The 25,587-nt window shown below is 47.8% G+C and overlaps 7 protein-coding genes across 7 annotated transcripts; 5 read left to right on the top strand and 2 right to left on the bottom strand.

Annotated features, from left to right (window-relative positions):
- Positions 1–7,153: 7,153 nt before the first annotated feature.
- Positions 7,154–7,510, top strand: N7496_004505 (uncharacterized protein; the record flags this gene model as incomplete). Its single annotated transcript, XM_056697436.1, has 3 exons — positions 7,154–7,200; positions 7,280–7,394; positions 7,433–7,510. The coding sequence occupies 3 exons, from the start codon at positions 7,154–7,156 to the stop codon at positions 7,508–7,510; spliced, it is 240 nt and encodes a 79-aa protein (XP_056559648.1).
- A 121-nt stretch (positions 7,511–7,631) lies between these two features.
- Positions 7,632–8,142, top strand: N7496_004504 (uncharacterized protein; the record flags this gene model as incomplete). The annotated part of the gene is made up of 3 exons (XM_056697435.1): positions 7,632–7,677; positions 7,816–7,958; positions 8,032–8,142. 3 exons carry the CDS (start codon positions 7,632–7,634, stop codon positions 8,140–8,142), a joined length of 300 nt encoding a protein of 99 aa, XP_056559647.1.
- A 30-nt stretch (positions 8,143–8,172) lies between these two features.
- N7496_004503 (uncharacterized protein) lies at positions 8,173–8,951 on the top strand (the record flags this gene model as incomplete). Its single annotated transcript, XM_056697434.1, has 5 exons — positions 8,173–8,226; positions 8,329–8,426; positions 8,476–8,521; positions 8,604–8,730; positions 8,854–8,951. 5 exons carry the CDS (start codon positions 8,173–8,175, stop codon positions 8,949–8,951), a joined length of 423 nt encoding a protein of 140 aa, XP_056559646.1.
- Positions 8,952–16,171: 7,220 nt separating this feature from the next.
- On the bottom strand, positions 16,172–18,021 carry N7496_004502 (arrestin C-terminal domain-containing protein; the record flags this gene model as incomplete). The annotated part of the gene is made up of 3 exons (XM_056697433.1): positions 16,172–16,522; positions 16,649–17,655; positions 17,724–18,021. 3 exons carry the CDS (start codon positions 18,019–18,021, stop codon positions 16,172–16,174), a joined length of 1,656 nt encoding a protein of 551 aa, XP_056559645.1.
- A 797-nt stretch (positions 18,022–18,818) lies between these two features.
- Positions 18,819–21,498, top strand: N7496_004501 (uncharacterized protein; the record flags this gene model as incomplete). Its single annotated transcript, XM_056697432.1, has 3 exons — positions 18,819–18,900; positions 18,965–19,675; positions 19,940–21,498. 3 exons carry the CDS (start codon positions 18,819–18,821, stop codon positions 21,496–21,498), a joined length of 2,352 nt encoding a protein of 783 aa, XP_056559644.1.
- A 395-nt stretch (positions 21,499–21,893) lies between these two features.
- N7496_004500 (uncharacterized protein) lies at positions 21,894–22,529 on the top strand (the record flags this gene model as incomplete). The annotated part of the gene is made up of 1 exon (XM_056697431.1): positions 21,894–22,529. The coding sequence occupies one exon, from the start codon at positions 21,894–21,896 to the stop codon at positions 22,527–22,529; it is 636 nt and encodes a 211-aa protein (XP_056559643.1).
- A 1,081-nt stretch (positions 22,530–23,610) lies between these two features.
- On the bottom strand, positions 23,611–25,297 carry N7496_004499 (67 kDa myosin-cross-reactive antigen family protein; the record flags this gene model as incomplete). The annotated part of the gene is made up of 2 exons (XM_056697430.1): positions 23,611–24,609; positions 24,671–25,297. Coding segments are annotated over 2 exons (1,626 nt in total), but the record flags the coding sequence as incomplete, so codon positions are not given.
- Between the last annotated feature and the right edge of the window lie 290 nt (positions 25,298–25,587).

Below are 25,587 nucleotides of genomic sequence, written 5' to 3'. Positions count from 1 at the left end.
AATTTGCGAAGAAAGGCGTTTCTTTCGTGGTTGCATGCATTGCATTGTTGTATGCGAACTGCGCCATTGGTAGTAATCCTGCCCAGTCGTCTTGCTGGAAGTTCACGTAGTGTCGAAGGTATTGTTCTAAGGTCTGGTTGACCCGTTCCGTTTGTCCATTGGTTTGCGGATGGTACGCGGTAGAGAGTCTATGCTCGATGCCAAGTTGATCCGCCAGTGACTGCCACATGTTGGATGTGAACAGCTTGTCCCTATCCGAGGTAATCTTGCTCGGTGTTCCATGATTGGTGAATACATATCTGAGTAGTAGGTTGGCCATCTGTCGTGCATCGATGGTTTCCGTTGTCGGTATCATGTATGCATATTTGGTTAGTCGGTCGACGACTACCATAATCATGTCGTTACCCTCCGAAATGGGTAGCTTCGTGATGAAGTCCATGGTAATCCATTCCCATGGTTGTTTCGGTGTTTCCGCCAATTTCAGTTCTCCGTATGGTGCGTGTCGCGATGATTTGTTCCGTTGACATGAATCGCATTGTTGAATGTACTTTTTGACTTTTCTGTGTAACGCTGGGATGTAATAATTTCGTGTAATTTTCTCGATGGTCTTCTCAATTCCGTGGTGTCCTTGTGTTGTTTCGTCGTGGTGCAATTTGATGATTTCGTTTTGAAGGTTCCCAGGAACGTACACTAGACTGTGGATGTAGACTAAGCCGTCCCTGGTTAGTGCAGTGCTGTTGCCTAGGATCTTCTGTATGGATTCGTCATTGGTGGTTGCTTCTCGAATCCTGTCGATCCATTCGTCGTTTTGCAATTCGCTGGTTGCTGCGAGTGTTTGATGGTTGTAAACGATGTTTCCTTCCTGATCCGTGGTTAGGATCGCGGGTACTGCCTCCTTGGTTCCAAGTTCGTAGTCCGGTCGTCGACTTAGCGCGTCCGCTACTGCGTTCTCAGTCCCCTTGCAGTGTACGATCTTGAAATCGTATTCGGCCAGTGTTTCTGCGTATCTGGCTTGTCGTCGAGTGAGTTTCTTTGTTGTGGTGAAGTATGTCAAGTTGTGGTGGTCCGTCCTGACCGTCACAGTATGTTTTGCTCCTTCCAAGTATGCCCTCCATGTTTGGAATGCCGACACTATAGCCAGTAGTTCCTTGTCGTGGACATCGTAGTTGAGCTCTGCTGGGATCATCTTGCGGGACCAGAAAGCGACAGGTCTGAGCTTGCCGTCCTTTCCTGGTTGCATGAGTTGTGCTCCGAGCGCGAAGTCTGATGCGTCGGTTTCGATGATGATCGGTGAGTCGTAGTTGAATGTCGCAACAATTGCCTGTCCGGCTGGTTTGTTGTACATTCCTTTGAGTGCGGTGAACGACTTTTCCGCCTCGTCGTCCCATTTGAACGGTATTCCCTTTTTGGTGAATCGGTAGAGTCCGGCCGCATACTTCGAGTACTGCGGTATCAATTTCCGATAGTAGTTGGCAAGTCCAAGAAAGCTCTGTACGTCTTTGACGCACGTTGGTGTTGGCCATTCGAGGATGCTTCTGACCTTGTCTTCTTCCATCCCTAATCCGTCGGGACTAATGGTGTATCCGAGAAAACTGGTGTTCCGGACGTGGAATTCACATTTCTTGAGCTTGAGCGTGACCTTTGCCTCCCTTAACCGTTGTAGCACCATCTTGTTGTGCTGGATGTGTTCTTCCTCGGTTTTCGAGAATACGAGGATGTCATCAAGGTACGCGATGACGAACTTGTCGAGGTATCCGTTCAAAACGTGAAAGATGAATCGTTGAAACGATGCTGGTGCGTTGGTGAGTCCGAATGGCATGACCTTGTATTCGAAGTGTCCGAATTTGGTCCTGAATGCCGTTTTCCATTCGTCCCCTTCCTTGATCCTAAGTCGGTTGTAGGCGTTGGTAATGTCGTATTTGCTGAAGTATTTCGCTCCCTGAATGATGTCTTGGATTTCGTTGATTAACGGTAGTGGATGCCGGTCCTTGAGGGTAATGTCGTTGAGTTGTCGGTAGTCAACGCACATTCTGAGTTCTCCTCCCTTCTTGGGTACAAACAGGATTGGGTATCCTGCTGACGATTTCGAGTGTTGAATGTTCCCCTTCTTGAGGTTGTCCTCAATATATTCCTTCAGTGTCGCTGACTCCTTCTGCGACAGTGGGTAAATCGGCATGAACTTTGGTTCTTGGCCGTCCTTGATCTTGATCTCATGGTCAAACGGACCATGCTCTGGTAGCTCACCGTCTGGTGGTGGCGTAAACACATCCTGGAATTCCATGTATTCCTCAGGAATCTTGTGCTCTTCCTCTGGTGATCCTGTTGCACAGAGGGTCGTTGCGTCGTCTTGGACGAGAACATATTCACTTAGTTCCTCGTCTGTCATGTCTGGTCGTTGTTCCGTGGTGGCGATGTCTCTGATGTCGCTTGTTCGTTTGTTGGGCCTGCCTCCTGGCCGAAAACTCCCCTTAAGTTCTCCTTCGTGAGGGTTCTCATGAGTTCCTGCTTCCCCCGAGCTAGGTCTCTTCAGCGTCATGGGTTCATTTCTCCCGGTCCACACCTGCGTAGTCTGTCGACACGAGCATCTGTCGAAGACGATATTTCCTACTCGCCAGTCGATGGCTGGGTTATGTTTCCTCAACCAAGGTACTCCAAGCACCACATCATATTCTCCGAGGTGTGTGACGTCGAAGTTGATGATCTCGAAGTGGTCTCCAATGACCATTGGCAGTGGTCCGCTTTCGTGCGTGATCCCTGGTCCTAGGCTTTCTCCGTTTAGACCGATGATTGGTGTTGGCCGTGGCTTCTCCACGCCTTGGATCTTGTACTTCTGTTTGTACAATGGGCTCATGAAGTTTCCTGCAGCTCCTGAATCGATCATCACTCTAGTTGGTCGAAGCATGATGTTGGCAGTAACTTTCACATGTGCTCCCCACGCAGTTGCTGCAAGGTGTTGTTCGTTGTTTATCCTCCGGTCTCCGTGCCAGAGTCCCGCGTATTCTGGGCTCCAATTAGGTTTCTTTTCCCATCGTAGCGGCTTGGGTTCCAGGCTTCTGTCGATCTTTCCTTGATAGTGTGTCATGCAGTCATTGTCGTAACATCCGGTCGTAGATCTCAGTCGGTGATCCGGGTGTCGAGCGTATCCTTGGCACGAACACTGAGTCTGCCAACATGGGCAAAACCCATCCTCAATTTCAGGTTTCAGTTTGTGTAGTTCGTATAGTTGGTTGGTGAGTTCGAGTGTTCGGTCGATCTTGTTGCCGATGTCTCCCTCATGATTCCTGAATAAGCCGTGGAGTTCATTCTGTATGCGGTTGATGTCTGCAATCACTTCCGCCTTCTGGGGTTTCTTCTGAGGCTGTACAGTAGTATCCGTTTCTGGGAGCTGGGGTGGAGTTTCTGGGATCTCCGGGGTTCCTGGTGTCTCGATTGGTGTCTTCAGGATCCCTACGCCCCACTCCTGGGAATCGTCGGATAGTTCCTGGGAGTCGGTGGTGTTCCAGGGACCGTACTGGGTCCACCCTTGACTCTCAATATTTTCCCAATCAATCTCGGGAAACTCCGTCGCGTGCTCTGCGCTGTTCAGGCCGCGGTATTCGTCGTTGCTTTCGAAGGTGTCCGTGGTTTTTCCCTTCGATCGTTGCCGTAGCTCATCGATTTGCTCTGGACTCAAAGTTGTCCATTTGGCCAATAGTTTGTCGACTTCGTCTTGGATTGGTTGTTTGACCTTGGGTCCTTTCCTAACCAGTGGCTTCTCGGTAGCCCACTTGGTGACCTGGTCCTTCAGGTGCTCATACTCATCTGGAGTAGCCTTGGTAATGGCTTCCTTCAGGCGCTCCGCTCCGTCGTGAGTGGCCCTGAGTTGTTGGGGTCGTACCTCGTCTTGAGTTGCCCGTAGCTGTTGTGGTTTTGCGTTGTTGCGTCCGTTACGCTCACGCGCCCATGGCTTTGCGTTGTTGCGCCGATTGTGGCACTCACGCGCCCGATGTCCTGCTTTTCCACATTCAAAGCATAAGTTGTTATCTTTTCGTCGTTTTTCTTCTTCGGTTGGGAGCCTCGCTGCGTCGAGCTCCATTGGTCGTGGTCCATAGGGATCGCTGTCCCTACTAGGTCTGTTTGGTCGTTTGTCGTAGCGATGGTGTGATGGCCGGCCAGTGCCTCGGCGCCATCCTTCAATTTCTCTTTTCTCCATTTGTCGGTCATACAGACGGTTGTCAATCCGTACCGCTGTGTCGATGAGTTTTTCCATGGTATCGGGTCGGTCGATTCGTGCGAGTTCATCTTTGATGTGCGGCTTGAGTCCGTGGTCGTAGTACGGGATCAAAGCGTAGTCTTCCCATTGCAATATCGCTGCAAGTTGCATGAATTCGGCCGTGTAGGTTGATGCTGATCCGGTCTGTCGGATGCGCTTCAGCTTTCGCTCAGCTGTTTTCTTGGCGTCAATGTCACCGAAAGTTCGTTCCAGGTGTTGTCTGAACGTGGTGTAGCTAGTGAAGATAGCTTGAGTGGTGGTAGACCATTCGGTGTTGACTTTTTCGTAGTACTCCCTGATGTAGGGTTCAAGCCAATCCCACGCCTGTCCTCTGAGGTAGGCTGACACGAAGATGACTTTACTTCCTTCGGTAATGAGGCGTCCCTTGTTGACGTCGATATGGATGTCCATCTGAGTAAGGAACCCTCGTAGCTTGCTTCGTGTACCGTCAAAGGTCTCAGCCTTTGGAAGCTTCGGTGCTCCGATAGCAGTCGCTGGTGCAGAAGCGACGACCTGTGCATGGAGTTGCTCCATGTGGTCCTTCACGCTTGCTGCATGTTCATTGTAGTTGCCTCCCAGGGTGTTCAGGTTGCTTTCAAGTCTTTTGATGGTTTCCTGAAGTGCCTGGATCTTTCTCTCCTGCTCGTCCTCCCAGTCGTCCTCTCGCGCCGCTGGAGGGCGAGGAGTCTTTCCTCGTGGGATGCTGTCGTTGCCTGCCATGATGACTTTGCTTCACGGTTCAAAGACAGGGCGATCAATGTGTTACGCGTTGCCGACCGGTCACTGTGAGTTAGAATGTTCACGGGTTATGCTTGCCTAATTCCAACTGCGGATTCCAAGAGTATCTCTCAATCGTACCGTTGCCTCGCGAGGCCTTACTGCGGGATGGATCCTGTTGAGTATCTTGCAGAACGTGCCAGAAGTGCGCGCCAAGTAAGTCAATCACTAAGTGTTACCACTGAGTGAATCCCCTACTTGTAGGTTGGGTTGTCTTGAAGGTGAACTGTGAAGTGCAAAGTACTAAAGGTAGTAACCGAGTAACAATGTAGGAAAGGTGCTGTCCTAGTAACTTGAATGATTGATCGCGAAGAACTAAATACATGATGCGAAATGAGTGTCCTTATATATCTAGCCCTTCCTACTCCCGACCTACTCCCTGGGAGTAGATCTGGAGTCACCGTATACCCCATCGCCTACTCCTTGGAGTCACGCTGGGAGTATATCCTTGGCGTCACGTGTGGTTTTACCGGGTCCTTGCACTTGTGGTGTAATCTGGGTGTTGGTAAAATGGTGGCCGTTTCCTGCGTCGCGCTAACCGTCTCATGGAGTAAGCGGGTATTGGTTGTGACGGTTAGCCGTAGGCCGTTTCTGGCTTCCGCCCAGAGTGTCTGCCTTGGGGCCCTGCCGGGGCTCGCCCAAGTATACCGAAACGCACGTGACAACGCTAATCCTTAGCGTCCGTGGGATGATTGGCCCTCCGTTGTCCTCAAATAACTGCGGCCCCCGCGCCTCTTGAGGTCCGTAACAGCTAGCTAGTAGGACGAGCTTATAAGATATCTCGATAGTAGTAAGTATCCTTATTCTATTAATCACCGGACCTATACTAATAAATATATCTTAGCTATCGTTTCTAGTATTCTAATACAGGCGTTCTGGAAGGAGAACTAGACTATATTCCCTACGCTTATAAAGCTCGCACGCGATATACTCTCGATTCCTATAACTAGCGCCGGCGTTAAGCGGCTATTTAACACTACTCGGGATGTTTATTACTATCGTCGAGGCTCACTGAATGCTATAATAATTTAGGAGCTTATGTTATATAGGTATACGACGTAATTTGAAGTCGAAGAGGATAGAATTGCTTTTCGGAAGGAGTATCTTTCTGAAGGGGAGATAGAAGCGGATTATAAAGAGAAAGATACCTAATAACTCGAGGGTACCGTCGACCTAATTAGTGACGATAAGGAGAGTGATAAGGACGATGTATAGGAGGGTTTGGTCCTTATTTAAGCGTAATTAGTAACGTAAGGTCCCTCGAAACGTGCTCTTAGAAAGAGAAGAAAGAGTACTATATCTGAACGAGACACTAAAGGCCATAGAGATAGTAACGAGGAGGAAGATATTCCTCTACCGGAGACATAATAGCGTGTCTTAGGAAGATCTAGGAAGCGTTCGCGGCATAATAATAATCAGTTTATAGTTTATTAGTTTAGTTCTAGAATTAAAGACATTCATAGTTATCCTCGACCTTATTTCTGCAAGAATCCACTGCCTGTAAGCTAGATACCTATAAATACAGCCCAGAAATGTATAATATATACATATTAAGAGGTTCTTTATGTTTGCATTATTTATCAACCCGTGGGTAACCCCCGGGTAACCCACGGATTCAATATCTCAACCCGTACCCGACCTTCGGTTCTATACCCTCGACCCAAAACCCGCCAAGAAACGGGTACGGGTCGGGTCCAACCCGTCTACCCGCGGGTTTAGGCGAGGTCTATTCACCAGGTTACTACTATTTAAGATAGCGCCCCTAAGGTTATATGCAAAACATACGATCATACTTTGAATCATCCAGCGGACGGCCATCGTGGAATATCCTCCATGAATAAACACTACTCATAAGGTGTTAACTATCGGAAGTTAGCGCTAAAGTCAAAGGATATTCGAAGGCTTATCCAAAATAGGGTATATAAGAGGATTTATCTAATTATTTAGATTTATGCTAAAATCTCTTTATCCTAGGCACCATTAGTATCGCAAAAAACGTCCTTTAGCCATTAAGCCTAGCTTAAGAGGTTAATAGTATTTCTGGCTAGCCTATAGCTACCATTTTAACTCGTTAAACACCCTTAATTTCGCGCTCTAGTTAAAATAATCCGGCTCGCCCTATCTATGCCAGAAATCCCCTCCTCGTATACCGTCCGCCGCCGGCTTCATGAGTTAGTCGAGGAACGACAGTAGAGTCTTCTTTATAAGCTCCCTATAGGTAGTAAGCTCTCTATCGTATTAGATTGCTAGACCTCCCCCTTTCGCTAGGCCTTTATGGCTGTTACCGGCTATTTCATCGACTAGGACTAGAACTACCGCGAGATCTTACTTAGCTTTAAACCACTTCACGGGATATATACTAGCGGTAATCTTAGTGTAGTTCTCTTTTAACCACTTCAAAAGTATCAGATTGAAGACAGGGTGTTAACCGTTACCACTAATAACGCGTCTAATAACTCTACGCTACTAGAGAGTGTCTAGGATTCTCTCTAGGGCCTTAAGCTACCGAACCAGATACCAATTCTCCGTATACTATATATCGCACATATTATTTAACTCAGTCTGAAGGAGCTACTTAGTCAGATAGAAGCTAATCCAAAGAATGATAGGGAAGAGATGGAATTTACCGGGGAGACGGATAGCTCTTAGTGGGAGAATCAAGAGATTATCCACACATTAAATAAGGTAAGATATTAGATATTATCTCTAATTTTACCCTTTTTACTACCCTACTAATAGTGTACTAGATTCGAAAGCTAGCTATCTATATTAACAAAAGCCTATAGCGCCGCGAGCGTTTCCTAGAGCTCCAGACAAAAGAGCCGAAGCTCGTGCTAATATAAGACGTCCGAACTCGCTAGAATTCAACGTTTCTAATACTTCGGCGTGCGAAACGGCTATAGTTAACCTTCGACGAGTTTTGCCGGGAGTATAACCAGCTCTATATTTAGCTTAGCTAGGAGGAATAGCGCTAGGTTAACTATCTTCTTTCGATCACTTAGCCATTCTTTATCTTCACTAATGTGGTATCAAAGAGCAAGGATATCACTATCCACACAGTCTTCGGTATCTACAACGCCCTCTTTAACTATATAGAGAAGTCGAAGGCATAGCTTACGCGAAAGAAGGTCAACTAGAAAACTATGATACTTAAAGCCCTCTTATATACGAAGGATAAGCTCTCAGAGTATTATAGCGTAACTAATATAATTAGCGACGATCTCTATATAATTAGTACTATCATGGCGCCTCAGAATAAGCTTAAATTCTTCTAAACATCCGAATAGGAGCCTAAGTAGTATATCCGATACCGCAAGAGTCTCGAAAAGTACGTTATCCCGTACGAGAAACGATATTCGGATACACGGCTAAGCTCCTATAGTATATCCTCGGTAGCGTAGGTCTCAGACCTAGAGATACTTATCTCAAAGGCCATAGCTATTCAGCCCTAAACGAACGCTCATAACGAGCTTAGACGTTATCTTAGAAGTGGTAAGTTAATATTCTATCTCTTAACTCTTAGATACTAACCTTTCTAATAGGTACTCGCTTAGTTAATCCACGTATATTCTAGAGGGACCACCAGGATAAATTTCCTATCCTTACAAGCCTAGCGCGAGATGCTCTTTCTATTCCTACGACTAGTTCTAGGGTTAAACGGCTATTCAATTCTGCTCGTGATATCTATCACTACCGCCGAGGTTCGTTAAAGCCAAAAACAATTAAGGACCTAATAATATTAATGTGTATAACACGGTTTAATATTAAGTCAGAGTAGGTGACCTTAATTGAAGAGTATCTCTCTACATAAGAGATTTATACAGCAAGAGAAGAGAAGGATACTCAGAAGGAGAAGGACGAATTTAATCTTATTAGTGACGGCGAAGATAATCCTCTAGATACGAGATCTCAGCATTTATAGCGACCCAGCGAGCGTGCCCTTAGTAAAAGGCCAAGGAAGGAAGTAACACCGCCTCCTACTAATCAGGGGACACTAATTTAACTAGATAACGAGGATAATAAGGATAATAAGAATAGTATCCCTCTTCCTAATAATAGTAGCCTACTTAGAGAGAGTAGTAGTACTCACAGGCGTACATCTAGGAGAGTTTCAAAGCGTACAAGACGAGACGAAGACCTCTTTGTATATCAAAAACCATAGAACTAATAGTAACTAAATCTAAAAACCTCTTTAACTAATTCTTTACTTTTCTTCACTTCTGACTAGTATATCCTATCTTGACTAGATATGTCAGCAGAATACTCAAAAAATACAGGCAAAACTGCATAAATTATGCATATCACGGGTTTCTCTAGGTTTGCACCGTTTGTGGAACCTGAGGTTCGAATCGAACCTCCCAGGTTCGACTCCAAAAATCTTGGAGTCGAATCGCGGTTCCGAAAACCTAGAACCGGAACCTAAGTCTTGGCGGTTCCGAGTCGAATCGAACCTGGAGAGTCGCGATTCCTGCCGTGGTCTACTAGCGACGACCCTCGACGGACTCGTTAAGGCATAGCCACGGGTATTCGAGAGGGCTATAAAGCCGGGGATACAGGCTTAGTTAGTGAAGGATAGCGAGATTATCCTGCTAGGCTAATAGGGATACTACTAGTAGCCTTTACGAGACACGGTCGGCTAGTAGAGAGAGATCTCGGCTAGTAACGCGAAGTAGGGAGATTTCTCCTTATAGGGCGTGGTACATAATAGCAGTGACGGACGAGTCGAGAGGACCCGACGAGACTGTCTATATAGCCCGAGAGGACAGACGCGCGTGTCGGTGTGCAAATAGACAGAAATAGCTACCTCACTCGCACTAAGGACCTAAAATTAACTAGCTAAAGTAGTATCGTCCTAGTGGGGTAGGTCCGACCTAACTTACTATCTCACTCGCACTAAGAACCTACGGCCGGGCGATAGATATAATATCGTTCTAGCTAAAATGCTAATAATACATACTTAAGGAGCAAACCTAGAGACACCTAGGGTGAGAGGTTTTTGGCGGGGCCTCAATATCTGGAGGGCGTCCATCAAAGGATACGCGTACCGAAAACCAGGGCAGTGGCCTGAACAAGCGGGCCTGGTAAAGCTGCTTTACATCAGTTCCAAGAACTCGTTAAGGCTTAGCCACAGGCAATCTTGGCTGTGTAGTTATGTCTCTTGGCCAATTTCACTCCTCGCGACGCTGGGCAAGATATTGGAGTCAGTGGTTGCGGAAAGGATAGCACACGCGGTGGAGACGTACGGCTTACTCCCGACCAGCCACTTCGGAGCTCGAAAACAGCGGTCTGCGGAGCAAGCACTTATGTTTCTACAAGAGCGAATCTACACGGCGTGGCACGGCCGACGGGTATTGAGCTTGATCAGCTTCGATGTCAAAGGAGCCTACAATGGAGTGTGCAAAGAACGATTGCTTCAAAGGATGAAAGCGCGAGGCATACCGGAGGACCTGCTCCGGTAGGTTGAGGCTTTCTGCTCGGAAAGGACGGCGACCATTTAAATTAATAGGCAATTATCTAAGGTCCGAAGCCTGCCCCAGGCTGCGCTGCCGCAGGGCTCGCCGCTATCCCCGATTTTGTTCCTCTTCTTCAACGCAGACCTCGTTCAACGACAGATCAACAGCCAAGGAGGAGCAATCGCGTTCGTGGACGATTTTACCGCGTAGGTAACCGGACCAACGGCGCAGAGCAATCGGGAAGGTATTAAAGCAATTATCGCTCAAGCGCTCGACTAGGAGGAAAGGAGTGGAGCGACTTTCGAGGCAGACAAAACAGCTATTATACACTTCGCTCCGAAAGTTCACAAAACAGACCAGGAGCCTTTCACAATCAAGGGACAGATCGTTATGCCTAGAGATTATATCAAGATCCTAGGCGTTCTCATAGACACAAGGCTCAAGTATAAGGAATATATCGCGAGGGCGGCATCTAAAGGACTAGAGGCAGCGATAGAGCTTCGGTGACTTCGCGGCCTAACACTAGCAACCGTAAGACAGCTATTCACATCGATAGTGGCTCCAGTGGTAGACTATGCTTCTAGTGTCTAGATACACGCCTATAAGGACAAGGCTAGCGGGCCGATTAATCGAGTCTAAAGGGTAGGAGCGTAAGTAATTGTCGGGATATTTCGCACCGTTACGACTAGCGTAGCGGAGGCCGAGGCTTATATTACCACCGTATAACACCGTTTTTGGAGACGGGCCGTGAAAATGTAGACGGATATTTATACCCTTCCAGAAACCCACCCGCTCCGTAGGAGTATAGCCTATATAAAGAAGTTCAGGAGATACCACCGTTCGCCGCTATACTAGTTAGCGGACGCGCTAAACAATATTGAGATAGAAGCTCTAGAAACTATCAATCCGTTCGTGTTAGCACCGTGGGAGACTCGTATACAGAGCGACGTTAAAGGAATACCGTACTCGTATACCGTACCGGGCGGATTATTATAAGTAGCGGTTAGTAGTTCCGCACGAAACGGCCTCGTAGGTTTTAGGGTAGCGATCAAGAAATAGCCACCTCGATATCGAAAGCTAAAACTGAAGACCTTCTCCACGACACTAGGAACAAGATTAGAGCAAAACTCATTCTCCGCGGAGCTAGCAGCACTAGCACACACATTAAATATCCTAGTGGGACTAAAAGACTACAGGATCACGCTACTCACGAGTAATAAAGTAGCGGCTCTCACGATGAGGAATCCTCGGTAACAGTCGGGCCAGGAATTCGTCTACTAATCGTACAAGCTAATGAAAAGGCTACGGAGAAACGGAAACCACGTTAATATCCTCTAGGTCCCTACTAGCGCGGAGAATAAACTGCTAGGTCTGGCTAAAGCGTAAGCTAGGACCGCGACCTAGAAGGATGCCGCCCTACAAAAATCTGGCGCTAGGATGAAGTCGACAACACTGAAGATCGCTCGGTCTTAAGCAGCTCCTAGCAATAACTTACCGGGAAACGTAGGAAGACACGTGAAACGAGTAGATGTAGCACTACCAGGGAAACACACTCGATAGCTATATAATCGATTATCGTGGAAAGAAGCGAGCGTGCTGGCCTAACTCCGGACTGGCATGGCCAGACTTAATAGCTATCTCTGTCGGATTAACGTTGCAGACTCGGACTAGTGTGTATGTGGATAAGCAAGAGAGACCGTGGAACACTTCCTCTTTCGATGCCGGAAATGGACCACACAACGAATAGTATTGCTACAGACTAGTCAAACTCACCGGGGTAATCTCTCCTTCCTAGGCGGGAAATCGCCTTCGGACAATCAGCGATGGATGCCGAACTTGGAAGCGGTGCGAGCCTCAATACGATTCGCGATCGCCACGGGCGACTCGACGCCACTTAACCACGCCGACCAACACAATGACATCCTCCTCACCAACCTACTACTACCACCTTGTGCCAGAAATGGTGGACGCGCTTTAACTGCCGAAGATAGGATGTTGAACACTTGAAGAAGCGCCTTCAAGCCAGTCTACTAACCAACTTGCTAACCCACAAGGATCCCTTTGATATTGACAGCTCAGAGGACACATGCTGCAAGGATCCATGTATGGGCTCGAAGGAGACACGGCAGATGTATATTAGGACGTGTATCGATAGATTAGTTTTAGTTGCCCTTTCGGCTCAGCCGCCGGGCGTTAATGAATTGTGTGTGTGTGTGTGTGTGTGTGTACCTACATCTTCCTCACATCTCCAAGCTCCCAGTTTATTATTCATTTGGGCGGATTTGTATTAGTCTCGTTCACTCTACTTACACTATTTCATGGAAATTTTAAAAAGCTCCTTGTTCGTAGAGCTATACTAGAGAAGCACCTGTCTTACGCTGGCCCGAGAGTATCCGAATTGCGACGAGTCATTTTTTCGCTATAGTTAATCCAATTAATTTTTTGCTATCCAACTGCATACTTCTCAAGGCCTAGCCCATCCACATTATCATATTGCATGACTCTCTCTGGTTTTATCGAGCTGTCTCGGCAATTGAGATGATGCCATTGCCAAATATGTAGTGTTCTGCCGGCGAATCAGGCAGAAACCCAAAAAAAGCCAAATAGTGATGACGCACACCTGGTATCGCGGGGCTTGAAAAAAGTATATCAGAGCCATATCCTATAATCAATTGTCGAGTTAAATTATCAATGGCCACCAGGCTCAATGGAGCGGCAAGTATACAATGAAAATCTTGCGTGCCTACTGACACTTCATAGTTCTTGATCCCCCTCACCTTCTCCAAGCACCATGTCGAAGCTAGGCCAGTCTTATCGCGGCCCAAAGCATATACAAGCATGGCTGATTGGCGGTGGTATTGCGTAAATATCAGCAGCCGTACATCTGATTAGTGAAGCCCAAGTTTCTGGCTCAAACATTCATCATTTAGACCTACATCCGAGTTTGGGGGGAGGAATGACCCCGGGTGGTAATGCACAGGACGGCTACTTCCTTCCATTTGAATACCATGCGTATTTTCACGGCAGTTCACTAGAAAGACTTTTGTCTTTTGTTCCAAGCAAAACAGAGATTAGGGGAACTTTGAGGGCTGAGATTCGACGATTTGAGAATACCGAACGGCCTCAGCCGCAGCAAGCTGCCCTTGTTCGAGCACTGAAGCATGGACCTTCTGGATTGGAGTTGGTCGAATAAAAAAGCCTCCATATCGGGGCCAAGAATCGACTTGCTTTAGTGAAGCTCATGCTGGAGCGCGAAGCTACAATTGGTTCAAAGACTGTCAAAGATACTATGGATGAGTCTTTCTTCAAAACAACATTCTGGATGTTGTGGGCTACAGTACAGAGTATGTCTTGTTACCTTATTAAAGTAAAAGGTCGAAAGTTCATCTAAACAACTGCCTTGGCATAGTGCCCTCGAGTTTCGAAGACATCTTCGCAAATATCTGGAAGATATACAAGACCTCAGCAACGTCAAGACGCTAAATCGAACAGAGTCCAATTTACGTGTCCATCTTCTACCCGATTATGACTTACTTAAAAGAAGAAGATGTCCATTTCCATTTCAATACAGAGGTGACTAATATGACAGTATACCCGGTGGCAGACCCAGCCATAACAATGAACGAAATCATGAAGAACCGTATGGGATTTTGCATGGTGACGATAAAGGAAAGCCCAGGACTTGTAGAACATGGTAGAAAAATACGCACCCTAGGAACTGATGAACTCCAGTGCATGGGAGTGTTTAGTCTCCCGGTACCCCTATAGTTCCCAGAATGACCCAAGGCATATTGGTTCTATGCATCTTTTGGTACAGCTGTCAACTTTATGCTTAGTTCTTGGCGAGTAAGAATAGGCATCAGAGGTACATGGCACCCTCCTTTGCATACCCTGGGCAGGGTAAACCGTGTGAAGGACTCAAAGAAATCACCTGTCTGGTGAGCCCGCCGGCCGACGTTGAGGAACTTCCTTCTGCAGAAGTGAATTCACTTGTGTGTCAGCTGCTTCTGCAGGCTTGGTACAACCACCGGTAGTTGAGGGGTCAAATTGCTTGCTCGAAGGATAGAAGTGTGCGAAACGTTGAATTGTTTACAGTGAACATCAGATAAACATCGGTCAAACGCCTCTGTCAACGATGCCCAATGCACTTCTTGCACAGAGCAAACTCCTTGTTCAACATTGAGCATCAAGCCCTTAGTACCAACGATCTCAAGGCATGCACCGGACGATCCCCGTCATCATACCAAACTTGATCTGCCACTATGAAGTAAGCGAGTCCTTCTCAACACTCGGGTTGTTGCCTCAGGATTACGGCAATCGATCACTGTTGAGCAATGTTTCGAGCAAGAATCACGAGTTCGATATGGAACATAAATTACTGTATAAATATCTTCACTAGATTCCAATCAATACTATGATCGACATCAACTCGCATCTAACTCTCACACCCGACATCCAAGGAGAGTGCACTATCCCGACACTGACTCCTGTGAGGACGATAGCCTCATGGCCCAGGCGAATGAGCGGCTTACGTGCGAACTGCTCCGAAGCCATGGAAATAGCTTCGCATGCCTAGCCTCTCGACGTGATGTGTCTCGGCATCTCCCACGAGTATGTGACAGCTTGGATGGCAGCAAATTGCTTTCGAGAATTACAATATATCAGAACTGGGACGTGCCGGTCTCCTGCACATGATTTGCCACCAAATGGGACCATATAACCACCAGATTCTAGATCCTCCCAGGCTCCTCCTAGCCAAAGTGATATAGTATACTATACTTATATATCTCACAAGCGTACTCTGACTCGAGCTGATTCCAGCAAATGAACTGTCCAATATTCTCCTCCCCCTTGCATCCTTGGGAAATGGGTGAGTGGTTACCCCGACCCTTCAGAATGTGGAAACCCGACCACGTTAACTTCGAATATTTTTTTACATGTCTCCGTTGGCTAGGATAATGGCCCGAGACCAGAGCCTGCTTTTCTCCATTGCGACAAAACTGGTACGTTGTCGTAGAGATTTCCCCTCCTCTTCAGGAAACTTTAAATAAGGCAGGGAGTTCGCGCAGATACTGTAAGAAATTACGCTGTTTCAATTTTGAAGAGGAAATTACAGAGGATGAATGTGACTCATATCCTTAGTTCATGCGTTATACTGTATGTATATTGTAATCCCACGTCCCTGAGGAGAGGTAATCGCTGACGCAAAGTAAATTAAGATGAGCATATTTAGTTATTGTTTTGTGTTAATATCGTCTAAAATAGAGGCTAGTCCACCAGTGTCCAGCACCTTTAGCATGCTGAGCCGAGTTGAACATTACCACGTTTCAAATCAACATCCATCAAACAGGTGCTGCTTCATCCTTAGTGTAACGTTCTCATCCCTTACTATCCCTACTATCTTTAGCTAATTTATGTTGCTGCCATAGCTATATATTCATCTACCTATGTAACCCTACTACTATATGGATAGCAACTAAACTCATTTACGAAAGGAACTAACAGGAATAGCAAATGTATAATTTTGCGGAATATTCAGACTGCCAACAGACAATTAAGCTGTGCACCTTTAACTCTTGCTCTTCATATTTGATAAGAAGAGTATTAAGGCGGAAGCGTAGGCGGTATATCTTGAAAAAGAGGAGGCTCGAAAGAGGGATCCCGCAAGGAATACATACGTAGTGGGGTACTAATATTTATATAGTTGTTGTTTGGATTGTTGTGGGTGTTCCACAAAGCCCATCATGGAGCTGGCCGAAAGAGCCGCGAAACTTGCTGCATCCGAGGCCGAATATGTGTTTGTTGGACTAACCAAGTCAGGACTTGGCGGATTTCTCCTTACATCGGCAGCCCTAGTACACCCACATCCATGTACCTGAGAGACTATCGGATAATTGGTACAAGATGAATATGCAGGAAGATCAACGTAGGACCGCGCAGCAAAACAGGAGAGAATACGGATTGGACAATGCACAGCAATGACAAAGTGATGCCAATTGGCAGGTTCTTTCTCGTAAACCGTAGACATGTACATCGTTATCTGTAATAGTCAGAAACTTTCAGAGCAGCTTTTCATGCTTCTCCAGCCATGTAACATAAAACAGAGCAAGTCACTATAATCGGGCAAATGAATGGAATTACTCTGTTTTATTTGGTATGCGCTTACCATAAGCCGATGAGATATTTCGATACTTTCATATGTAGCGTCACAACGCAACTTTTGCATTTCATCCTTACCATTGATAGATTGGCAGTTAGGGATCTGCACATTCAATTCCATTTCAATTGGCCCAGCTTGACAGCCATCGCTAAGATCACCCAGCAAATTATTCCGGCTGTGATCAACAAATTCCTCTCCTGCGATAGCGGCCGCTGGATCGTTCCAAGGAATGCCACCACCGGCGGTGACTCGCGTCGAGTTCCTTGAATAATTGTTGGAACTTGCCGAATGCGCCGTCTTCTCGAAAAGTAAAAATCTTTTATGCGGCTCACCATGATGGTTAGCCCTGCCATGAAAATGTAGATTTTCCAACACCCAGACTTGGATTCGACGGCAAGAGATTTTCTCGAACGGGATTAGTTTTATGGCGATAGGTATCTGTGATCCCAGAGGGAATGATTTTCCAAGAATAGTGATATTGTAATGGAATTTATCCTTCCAATCTCTTGATATCGCAACTGGCTCAATCTGTTCTAGGCATTCCCCAAAGGGGCTCCGGATGAAGGGGATATATCGAATGCCAGACAGGTTTGACTTGAAGACTCCTAAGTGTTCAACGACTGCTTGAAGGAGCCATCTGACAGAAATTATCTCGTTTTCTATTGTTTCTGGGTTATGTGAATCGATTAGTTGTTCAAAATCGTATGTATAATCGCCGGGGGGAAAGAGTTTGTAGCTGCGGTGTAACCTCGAAACCCCACGGGCCCAGGGCTTGCCGTTACCAATCCCACAAGCATGTTTGAATTTTGCTTGTAGTGAGAAGTCGATCGCCTCTGTATCATTGTGGATAGGGTTTACTGTCGCCAATTGGGGGCTTGCAAATTTAAAATTATTTGCATTGTATTCGATATTTGACATCGAAAGTCCCTCATGTGCACCAGCAAGGAATACTGGCCAGACGTGCTTGTTGAGCTCTTCTATGTTTTGGACTTGTGCCTTCTTTGGAAGAATCCCTAGATATCAAACCAATACTTAGTGCGCTGATAGGAAACTTCAAAAAGTGGCAGCATCTATCACTTACGGTTCGGTTTCTTCTGTTGTGCGATGCCCTTGAACACGAGTTCAATTTTCTTTATTTTGACAGTCCTCGTCAATCTGAGTCGCAAACGCCCACTCAGCATGACTGATCTGGTATCAACGGGGTCAACGTGTGGCAAGTACACGACCGGTTCCGCCAGAGCCAACGCGACCGTAATTCCATGGGCACTAGTCGCGACCTCCTCGTCACGCAGGAATGAGATAGCGGATGCAGGAGTTGAACTCATCACCCATGAGTTTCTATTCGAGTCCGAGGAAGGTCTTGCACCCTCCTGAGCCATATTTCGCTCCGTAACCGATCCTATTTCGCTTGTTGTCTGTGCTAGGATATCTGTGATGTCGTCTGGTAGCGTTCAGTCTTTCGCGTATACCGGTATGTTGTAAGGGTTTGGGCAAACATCGCCAAGAGGTCGCTTGAAATATCGGTGGAGTCACCCCAGTTTCCCAAGACTACGCAGCTTCCCTGCACTGGTTTGGAGGCTCTTTTGTTTCAAGTTTGACGACAAAACATCCTGGTTCCAAAGTAAGGTGGGTCTGTGTCATCTATGAGCATTGACGAAGGCAATTAGATAATTGGGTGTCATGAATGACGTCATCGGACTGCGCATGAACTGAGGGTTAGATCTAGACCACGATAGACCGCGAGTCTCAAGCCATATGATGACTGGAAAAGCTCTTTGCAGGCATGGTGATTGTCCAAACTAACCAACCATTTCCTAAATAGTCGACAGTTACTTCCATTAACACTAGTCCATACAAAGATCAGTTGACATAGTTTAGGAGCTTTCGACGAAATCTCTCCCCAACAGGGCCGGCATACAAAATCAGGGGCTGTGGGCTGACTAAGGCACTGTTAAAGGGAGTGGTTTTATTGGGGTTGCGTCACAATGAAGCCTCACGTGATATCTACACCGACATTATGGAGGGCCTCTTCCTCCCACAACTGCCTCACGAGAGTCAGTTGCTTGCCTCTGCGGGTAGCTCGCCATCTCTCACGCAGTCAAGTCTTGATTTTGTATCTCACGTCCCTTCCCTGCGGCAACAGCACCGATAAGCCTTGACTATATTCCTCTCCACCATGACATTGAGCCAGTCCAGTAGTGTCACTCCTGCCCCGCTCGATTCCGCTTGGCCACCGGCCCACATTTGGGAAACCATGGGTGCGGCAGACCGTGCCAGTTGGCTAGGGCAGATAGAGATATAGGGCTAGGCGCCTTGAATTAGATGTAGCAGAGACCGATCTCCGCCGCAAAAGGCCTCGTGCGGACCTGCAAGATGACGATACTGTCGAAGAAAACCGTGAGCCACCCCCCGAGGTTAAGCCACTCATCGACATATTCCCGGGTGTCTCTGCTGCCCTTCTTACTCGCGTCTTCGATAGGAAGTTGAAGGCGACTGAACTCATACGCTTCAAAGAGAAGTCAGTCACCGAGCTAGATCAGGAGGACAGAGTCTTCGAAATGACCGAGTCGGGAGGCACAGTAGGCTTCAAAAAGGCAGCAGCGTCGCTTAAGGACTGGGGTCCTAACCCTCAAACATGGACGTCCTGCTTTCTTGCCTATCTAGTGGTTGTGGGATATCTCTTCGGCGAGAAACATCCTAAGGCAGTCCCTAACTTACTCATGTTTATGAGGCAGATCCTGGACTTCGCTCAGACTTATCAGTGGTCGGAAGCAGTTCTTCCACTTGCCCTTAATTTCCATCAATACATACTGGATAAAGGAGAGCTATCGACGGATACCTACCTGGTCACAGGCCTATTCCGCGAGAAATACCTCCGCCACAATCTCACCTTACCTGCGAAGTCACCAACAAACCCTCCAACACGGCCTCGTCAAGCCAGGAATACCAGATCTTCGAATAATGAGACAGAGATTTGCGATAAGTTCAATACGACAGGGTGCTCTTGGGAAGGCTGCAAGAGACGTCACGAGTGTACGGCGTGCGGCCTAAACGAGCATGGCGCCTCCTCCTGCCGCAGGAAGAAGTAGCAGGTGATAGCCCTCGAGAACTGCACTAGTGACACCGACAGCGTTGTTTTCAATCCCGTATCCCTAAGCCTCATACCGCAGAGGCAACCACCTAGGCCAAACACTGCTGTTCAATACCCCGTTTTCAACCCAGAGCTCCCAAGATTACAGTCCTCTCCGTCACCACTGTATACAAAAGGCTGGAGCAATCTTTTACGCCACTATCCAGGCGATCTCGGGTCCACTATCGCTGGCATTCTGACCTTCGGTGCCCAGGTCGGCTATAGGGGCAATACGCAGTTTCGCTATTCCTCTAACCATCACATACACGAACCTGGTCTGATCACAGCTAAACTAACAGAGGACCTCAACCTCGGTCGTGTTAGGCCAGCCTCTGGGCCCTCCTTCGTTTCACCGCTTGGGTTAGTCCCTAAGCACGATGGGGAATGGCGCCATATCCATGACCTCTCTTGGCCCCCTGGACAAGGCCTTAACCAGGGCATACCGGACTCCTGGTCAGCTATCGAATACATGACAATCGACGACGTCTACGAGCAAGTCATACAAGCTGGCCCAGGTTGCACAATCATCAAGAGGGATATCAAGGACGCCTTCCGAATTGTCCCCATTGCCGAGGATAACCAGCATCTGCTTGCCTTCCAGTGGAACAATTCCACTTACGTCGAATGCTGTCTCCCCTTTTGCCTCGCAACGGCCCCGTTTCTCTTCAACCTCTTCGCCGAGGCGCTCCATTGGATACTCCAATGCCTCTTACCTGCATTCTATATCAATCATTACCTAGACGACTTCATCGCAATTGCTCGGTCTCCTTCGGCGTCCGACCCTACGGGTCCCTTCGACAAGGTTTACAACAGGGTCACCGAGTACCTCCGTATCCCCCGCAATACAAAAAAGGACCAGCAAGGCTCATGCGTCACAGTCCTTGGTATCCAGATAGACTCTATTGCAATGGAAGCTCGCCTGCCGCCAGAAAAGTTGTGCCGCGCCACATTGGACGCCGCAGCCGCCCTGAACGTAGCGAGTCTCACCCTTAAGCAAACAGAGCGCCTCACAGGCTTATTAGCCTTCTGTTCACGAGTTGTTCGGCTAGGAAGAACAAGGCTACAGTCTCTATACACCTTCCAAGCCGCTTTCCCACATGGGAGTAGCGGGCGCCGCCGTATCCCTTACGAGGTACGTGACGATTTGGAATGGTGGAAGAACTCCTTGTCTCTCTTCAATGGCGTACTCCTAATTGACCCCTGCCGGCGCTCCATCACGCATCTCTACACAGATGCCTCAAACACAGGCCAGGGGCTCTTCTTCTTTTCATCTAAGTCTACATTAGACTGCTGGCTGGCCCATTGTCACCAGCTTCATCCAAGCAATGCTGCCACATTGGCCCTTTCTCAAGACGCACATGCGCATATCAATACCAACAAAGTAGACGCTATTCTACAGGGCTTCCTACTCTTCAGCCACCATTGGCTCCATCACACTCTCGTTATCCACACGGATAGCTCCACGGCCCACACGGAACTAAAGAAAGGCTTCCTTCATGGTCCGCCTAACGCACCTCTGAAGAGCCTACTTATCCTAGCGGCGGCGAGAGACATCCATGTCGTGCCACACTGGCTACCTTCCGGGGAAAATAAACTAGCAGATGCGCTCTCACGTAACAATCTTGAAGACATTGCTAACATTTGTCCCCATTGGCAGGACCTCTCGGTATTGAACCGCCCGCGTGGTTCTCTTCACGAGCTCCTCAGTTCAATACAGGCCACCTAAAACTACTCTGGAACGGACTCAGCGCCAACACTCGTTCCGTTTACCTCTCCGTTCAGCGCAATTACGAAAAGCACTGCGCGCTACAGAATATACCCGCATGGCCAGTTTCAAGACATTCTTTGACTTCATGGTTAAGCGCACGACTCCTTGGTAACGCCAGCCAAAAGGCCGTCAAGCCTGACACCGCACTTGCCGACCTAGCCGCTCTCCGAGCCTATCATATCGATAACTTCCTTGACGATAAACTCTTCGACAACAAGCATTTTCGGCGTCTCATAGACGGCGCGAGAAGACTTAACCCTACCACAAGAGTGCGGGTCAGAAAACCGATTTCGCGTGACACTATCACGAAACTATCCGCGGGCCTCGCCACACTCCCGTTACGGCCCTTAGAAATGCCTGCAAACCTTCTAGACGACCTGAACTTCGCAACCGCGTGCCGGGTAGCATTTGCGGGGTTTCTCCGCCTCGGAGAATTCACCTACAAGACTGAAGACCTTAGCACACGTTCTATCTTCTCAGCCACAAAATTAACGCGCTCCGACGTCAGATTCTCGTCCTCGTTAGACCACGCACAACTCACACTCAAGCGCAGTAAGACTGACCGCCGCCACGAAGGAGTGCAAATTATTCTTGCAAAGACGGGGGACGGCGCATACCCAGTTGATGCGCTTCAGAAGCTGCTACTCCTCGACCCTAGAGGGCCCGACGCCCCATTATTCTCCTTCCACAGAAGACCATTCAGTCGCAGCAACTTCCTCTCAACCTTGTCTACTAAGCTAAGAGCGCTCGGGATACGGATAGACGGCTACTCGGGTCACAGCTTTCGGAAGGGCGCGGCTCAGCATGCGCACGATAGTGGGATACTCGACGACCAGATTCAGATGCTAGGGAGGTGGACTTCGGAGGCGTTCAGGGTGTATTTTACGACGAACGCGTCAGTCCTGTACAAGCTTAATCACCAGTTCCAGATACGCTCGCCGGCTCCACTGTCTCTGCAGATTCCACCACCGTCCCCTCCACCATCCTAGTTTGGCCCGGGTCATTTGGGCCCTATCTGACGCTACGGTCTACGACCGCAGCGACAGGTGACCCGTTATGGCCAAACTACACTCTTCTTGCTCCTCTTGACTGCGTGAGGTCACCAATAAAAATGCATTATTAGATAGCTGCATAAAGATCACGAGACTACTAAAATAGGGAGGATCTTCGAAGATTATGCATTTACGGTTAAACATTGGTTAACCGCACTGTGGTTTTGGTTAACCGCAAATTTGCGGGTTTGATTGCGGTTTTCACCTTGCTAACGACAACCGCAGGTTTTTGGTTTTGGTCTTCAACCTAAGACCGCAACCAAAACCATGCCGCAGTCTACTAGGGATAGTCACTTTACTCACCGCACACCAGTCTAGTGGATTTAATTATCATGAAGCCATTTCTTAGATGAGTCTAATTCTAAAAGGGTTGATTGCAAAAGATTGAAGTTTTCTCAACTTATCGAGGGCGCGGCTCTACATTAGATATAATTCCTAGCCTAAGTCCCATATGTCAGCCTATATTGGTGTGTGGTTATGTGGTTGTTCCCTTGTGTATGTGAGTTGATGCTGGCCGTTCGGCACGGACTTGTTCTTCCCCGCAGAGAGACCCCTCTGTATACCCCTCTTCAACAGAAATATCTACCATGGCGTAATTGGCTATTTGACTAAGCATCCTGACGTCCTTCTTGGACACTCTTCAGTGAGATCCTATCAGATTCATAAGAGCTCCTTCCCTGTTTGTTCGCTGACTAAACCCCTACCAATCGTGTTTTAAACACTCGTTTATAATACTGTTTAGCCAGCCAGTTCAATCGACTTTATTGCTCTCAAGACCTTTTTCCTATTAGATAGTAGAATTCTATGAGTAGAGAGGAATCTACTATCTCGACCCCTTTGTCATATGTGGATCAGACCATGTTACACTAGGACCATGTTACACTAGGATCTGTTACATAGCCCTGGCTTCTCTGGGCTTTTGCCGTCGCGCTTGTCATTCTAGGTTGACAGGTGCCGCTGAGTGAACAACTTCAAAGCCAATCAATGAACAAGGTAACCTTAATACCATATTCCTGAGTCATAATAAATCTGCCCAGAAGCTGTCCCAGTACCCTTTATGCGCTTTCGGTTGCTTATCCAGACTCATTAGATGATACACAGCCGTCTGTGCGCTGCGGACGCTGTACTCCATGGAGAAGACGGTATCGTTGGGGAGTTCCACAAACTGGCCGATGAGGGCCATGTTCCTCACAGTGTTGAGGATTGCTTTTGGGCGGTCACCTTCGTCTCGCGTTAGGTACTGCGCCGTCGCGAGCGGCATCAAGCTAGTCACTACAGTTGAGTGCTCAAGTGTCAGACCTGGAGGGAGCTGCATCTGTTGGAGCACTTCTGTCAGAACCTCGTCTCCGCTGCAACTACTCATCGGTTTGCGGATGAAGTTGCCCTCCTCCGATGGGGATAGCGCATATCCCCATATTAGCGGGGCACTTTCTGGTTGACTGGTGAGAGATGGCTGCCGTGGCAGGTTAATACTTAGCCGCCAATTGCTGTCCTTTAAAGATACAAGCGTGCCCGTGTGAGGGGGAGCGTGCACCAGACTTTTAAAGCGTTCAAAGCATGCCCAGTCATCCAGAGCGACAAGGAAGCATTCAATAGCTGACTCGGCAATGCGGGCGCAAAAGGGCGACGGGTTTCCGAATTCTGGGTGCTTCTGCGAGAGCTGAAACCAGAGGTTCCACGAGTCGTCGAGCTTTAACTCCTCGACATTAGGAATAGGCGCAGGAGGAGACTTATTCGTGCCTATAGTCGATCCCGCAAAGATTGATCCGACTGTGATTATCAGGATATCCTGGGGACAGAAATTGATGATTTCTTCCGTGCCACTCTGCGAAATCTTAAGCCCGGAGGCCAGTGCTGGGTATGTCTCGGAATTCATCATCACATCCAGAACGTTGACATTGTGCTCGATTTCCACACCATGAGCTTGCAGATAGGATGTAATAGGAATGATTATGCCGTTGAATAGCTCATATGGCGTGGAGTCTATTGGGCCCAAGGTATGGAGGTTGGTGAAATCCTGTATGTATCGAAGATGGCGCTGAAACTCCGCGGCGTTATGCCATGGTTGAAAGGCAAACCCACTCGAGGGTTAGTTTCATGCCATATTGAGCGAAGAGTAAAACCATGAATACGTACTTAGTTGCCCATATACTCCAAAATTTACTGTGGAAGAATTCTTGATCGAAAATATCCATGATTCTTGTCTTCATTAGATTCTTCTTGCTCTCAAACATCATCTTCTTGATCCGACCGCGGTCACCCAGACAGAGCTCTAGTCGCTGTGCGTCCAGGACTTGCATATTCTGGCCGTCATTGGTTATCACTTTGGTTTGAAAATCTTCACAAAGATTACGATCATTCTCCGTTTCGATGAGTTCCTCCTGGACAGACCTCATGGGAGCGCTCAGCGACGGGATTCGGGATAGGAGTTCGTTGGTACAAACGTAGTCCCGGTTAAGTATACGTATTGGAGAAAGTTGCCCTTCTTCAGGATAAGATTCTTTGTCCAAGCCAAACCCTTTGTTGACAGGAAAGGACTCTAAGATGTGAGACTGCGATGCCGAATTCTTCAAGATATGTATCTGAGAACCTGGCACTTTCGCATCTTGGATCAAGTGGACAGCAGCAGCCAGGCATCCAATATCCGCACCCACCAGCCAAGCGTGAACACCTTCGGATTTTCGTCGGCCACCTTGGCGGCTCGGACTGCGTGGGAAGTGAATCATCCTGGTATCCTGAGTCGTCGAGGGTTTAAACGCTTGAATGCTTGATCCAGCTGGGAATGAGCGGATTATATATGTGTTTGTAAAGATGGAATCGGGGCCTAGATATAATTCGGGGTTGGGGTAGTTGTGACCAGAGAGATGGCGGCATGCACAGGCCACCCATGAGACTGGAATCGATCAGGCGACGCGGGTGACTCACAGTACCGTGGAAGGTCAAACCTTAATATGTCCGTCCATGGCCTGGTCCCGATTCTCATCAGTAGCACCTT

Source organism: Penicillium cataractarum (assembly GCF_028827025.1).
Source record: "Penicillium cataractarum strain IBT 29864 chromosome Unknown utg000002l, whole genome shotgun sequence".
Taxonomy (NCBI): domain Eukaryota; kingdom Fungi; phylum Ascomycota; class Eurotiomycetes; order Eurotiales; family Aspergillaceae; genus Penicillium; species Penicillium cataractarum.
This window is presented reverse-complemented; position numbering and strand designations above follow the sequence as displayed.